The sequence below is a fragment of the Ictidomys tridecemlineatus genome, chromosome 10 (assembly GCF_052094955.1).
Source record: "Ictidomys tridecemlineatus isolate mIctTri1 chromosome 10, mIctTri1.hap1, whole genome shotgun sequence".
Taxonomy (NCBI): Eukaryota; Metazoa; Chordata; class Mammalia; order Rodentia; family Sciuridae; genus Ictidomys; species Ictidomys tridecemlineatus.
The window spans coordinates 132,174,649-132,177,018 of NC_135486.1; the positions used below are offsets into that span (position 1 = coordinate 132,174,649).

At 49.0% G+C, this 2,370-nt stretch overlaps 1 protein-coding gene across 1 annotated transcript in view; it reads left to right on the forward strand.

The window, feature by feature from the left end:
• Clec19a (C-type lectin domain containing 19A) overlaps positions 1-1,905 on the forward strand; it is a 5,576-nt gene extending 3,671 nt beyond the window's left edge. Inside the window, exons 2-3 of the mRNA XM_078024728.1 lie at positions 5-105; positions 845-1,905. Coding sequence (XP_077880854.1) covers positions 5-105; positions 845-924 — 181 coding nt within the window. The 3' untranslated portion in view covers positions 925-1,905. The remainder of the gene's footprint in view (positions 1-4; positions 106-844) is intronic.
• The last annotated feature ends 465 nt before the right edge of the window (positions 1,906-2,370 follow it).

The following is a 2,370-nucleotide window of genomic DNA, read 5'->3' on the forward strand; positions in this document are numbered from 1 at the left end:
CCTCGTACGACTACAGCTACTGGGACGGCAGCCAGCCAGATGACGGGCTCCACGCGCGGCCGGAGGAGGAGGACTGTGTGCAGATGTGGTACCGGCCGGCCAGCGGTGGGTGGCCCCCAGACCCACAGAGGCGCTGGGGAGGGGCCCGCGGCGGGGGGTGGGTTGGGGGGAGCTGGCAAGTTTTCAGCACCTTGGAGAGCGATCCGAGGTCCCCGGGTGCCAGGGGCAGGGCCCCTCTGGGACTAACGGTACTTCACCAGGTTGACATGAAGGAACAGGAAGAGGCTCTGTGGAGGTGGCTGTCGGGTGGGTGTGCACTGTTAGACATCACCCTCACCATCCACAGCACTGTCACTCTCCACACCAGTCTTAAGAAATGAAAACTGTTCATGCTCCCACTTTGCAGATGAGGGAACTGAGGGTCAGAGAAGGTGAGCAACTTCTCTGAGGTCACACAATAAGCAAGTCATGGAGCTAGATTTCAAGCCAAGATCTCCAGATCTCCAGACCCAAGCATTTAACCTCTCTCCCTTCTTTTCCTGACCAGAGGAGAGTAGGATGGAATAGCAACTTATTATCCTGAGAGCCACTGGGAGCCCAGTAACAGAGCTGGCCAAGGCTCTGAATGAAGTGTGTCCTGCCCGTCCACGGTGGCAAACCAAGACCAACCTTACCAGGGAATAAGATCAGACTGCAGCCTTCCTGAGCATCAGCAAGGAAGGGCCACCAGTGTAGAGGCCAGGCCTACCAGAGAGGAGGGCTCTTACTCCAGTGGGGAGGTGAGGTGACTTTTATTGTGGTGGGTAGATCTTCACCCAGATGCTCTGCTTCTCCTCCATCACAGCTCTGAGGTCATGGAATGATAACGCCTGCAGCCGGAAGTTCCCTTTTGTGTGCAAGATCCCACCTCTGAGCGTTAACTGATGCACCCTTGGCCCCAGCATCACCGAGTAGCTGTACCTACTATAAAGCTGAAGCTGAGTAGATGCAAAATGCCACCAGAGGTAAATCTTATAGACGAGGTTTCTAACAAACAAGACTTAATTATTCAGGGTGGCCACTTGGCCAAGTGACAGAGACCCAAATGGAACTAGCTCAAGAAACAAAAAGCGGTGGTGGAGGTACAGGTGCAAGCCCAGGGATGGGTCTGGATTCAGGCTGGAATCTCATTGGCTGGGTGCAGCCTCCTGCCTGCCCCGAAGCCTCACTTTGGCAAAGCTGATTGGCTGGGCACAGAACAGGGCCGAGGGGGCGGAGTTGACCTAGGGGTTGAGTGGGGGGATAAGCAGATGCTGGGCGCAGGGCACAAGCTTTCGGTAACGAGATGGACAAGTTCTGGAAATCTAGTGGATGACACAGTGACTGCACCTCGTAATATCACATTGTCTCTTGAAATTTGCTAAGGGCAGAGATATTAAGGATTCTCTCCAAAAAAAACAAAAGGTCAGTGTGTGCGATGATTGACAGGTTGATTAGCTTGGCTGGGGCACCGTTCACAGTGTATGTTTATATCAAAGCATTGAATCACACATTTCTATGGAGGGTTGGTCCCAGGACCCTGTGCAGATACCACAATCTGATGCTCCCCAATTCCCTGCGGTGGAAGGGTGTGACATTTGCACAGAACCTCCGCACAGTTGCCCATGTACTTTAAATCATCTCAAGACTACTTAGAGTAACTAATACAATGGAAATGTCACGTAGGTAGTTGTTCTCTGTGTTATTTAGGGAATAATGACAAGAAAAATCAGTCTGCATGGTTGGTGCAAACCATTTTTTTTTTCCTTTCATATTTACAATCTGCTGTGGGTTGAATCCACAGATGTGGCACCTACAGAGAGGGAGGGATGATCGTAAATACAAGGCTTGCCAATTTTACCTCAATAAAATAGATCGATTAACTCTGTCTGTGAGTGTGTGTGTGTGTGCGCGCGCGCATCTACATTTTTTTTTTTTTTCTGAACCAGATAGATCCAAAGAGGAGATTCGTTTTGTGAAGGAAAACAAAAATATCACCAGACTCATATATTGCTGGTGAGAATGGAAAATGGCAAAGCTTCTGTGGAAACCATTTGGCGTTCCCTTAAAAACTTAAAACATAGAACTACCACCTGACCCAGCAAGTCCGCTCCTAAGTCCGTACCCAGGAGAATTTAAACAGGTATTCAAACATGAGTGACCATAGGGCTGGGGCGGAAGCTCAGTGGTAGAGTGCTTGCCTAGCAAGTATGAGGTACTGAGTTCAATCCTCAGCACCACATATTTAAAACCTAAATCAATTAATTAATTAATTAATTAAAGGCATTTTGAAAAAAGAATTTAAAAAAGAACATGAATCGCCATAGCAACATCATGTATAACAGCAAAAGA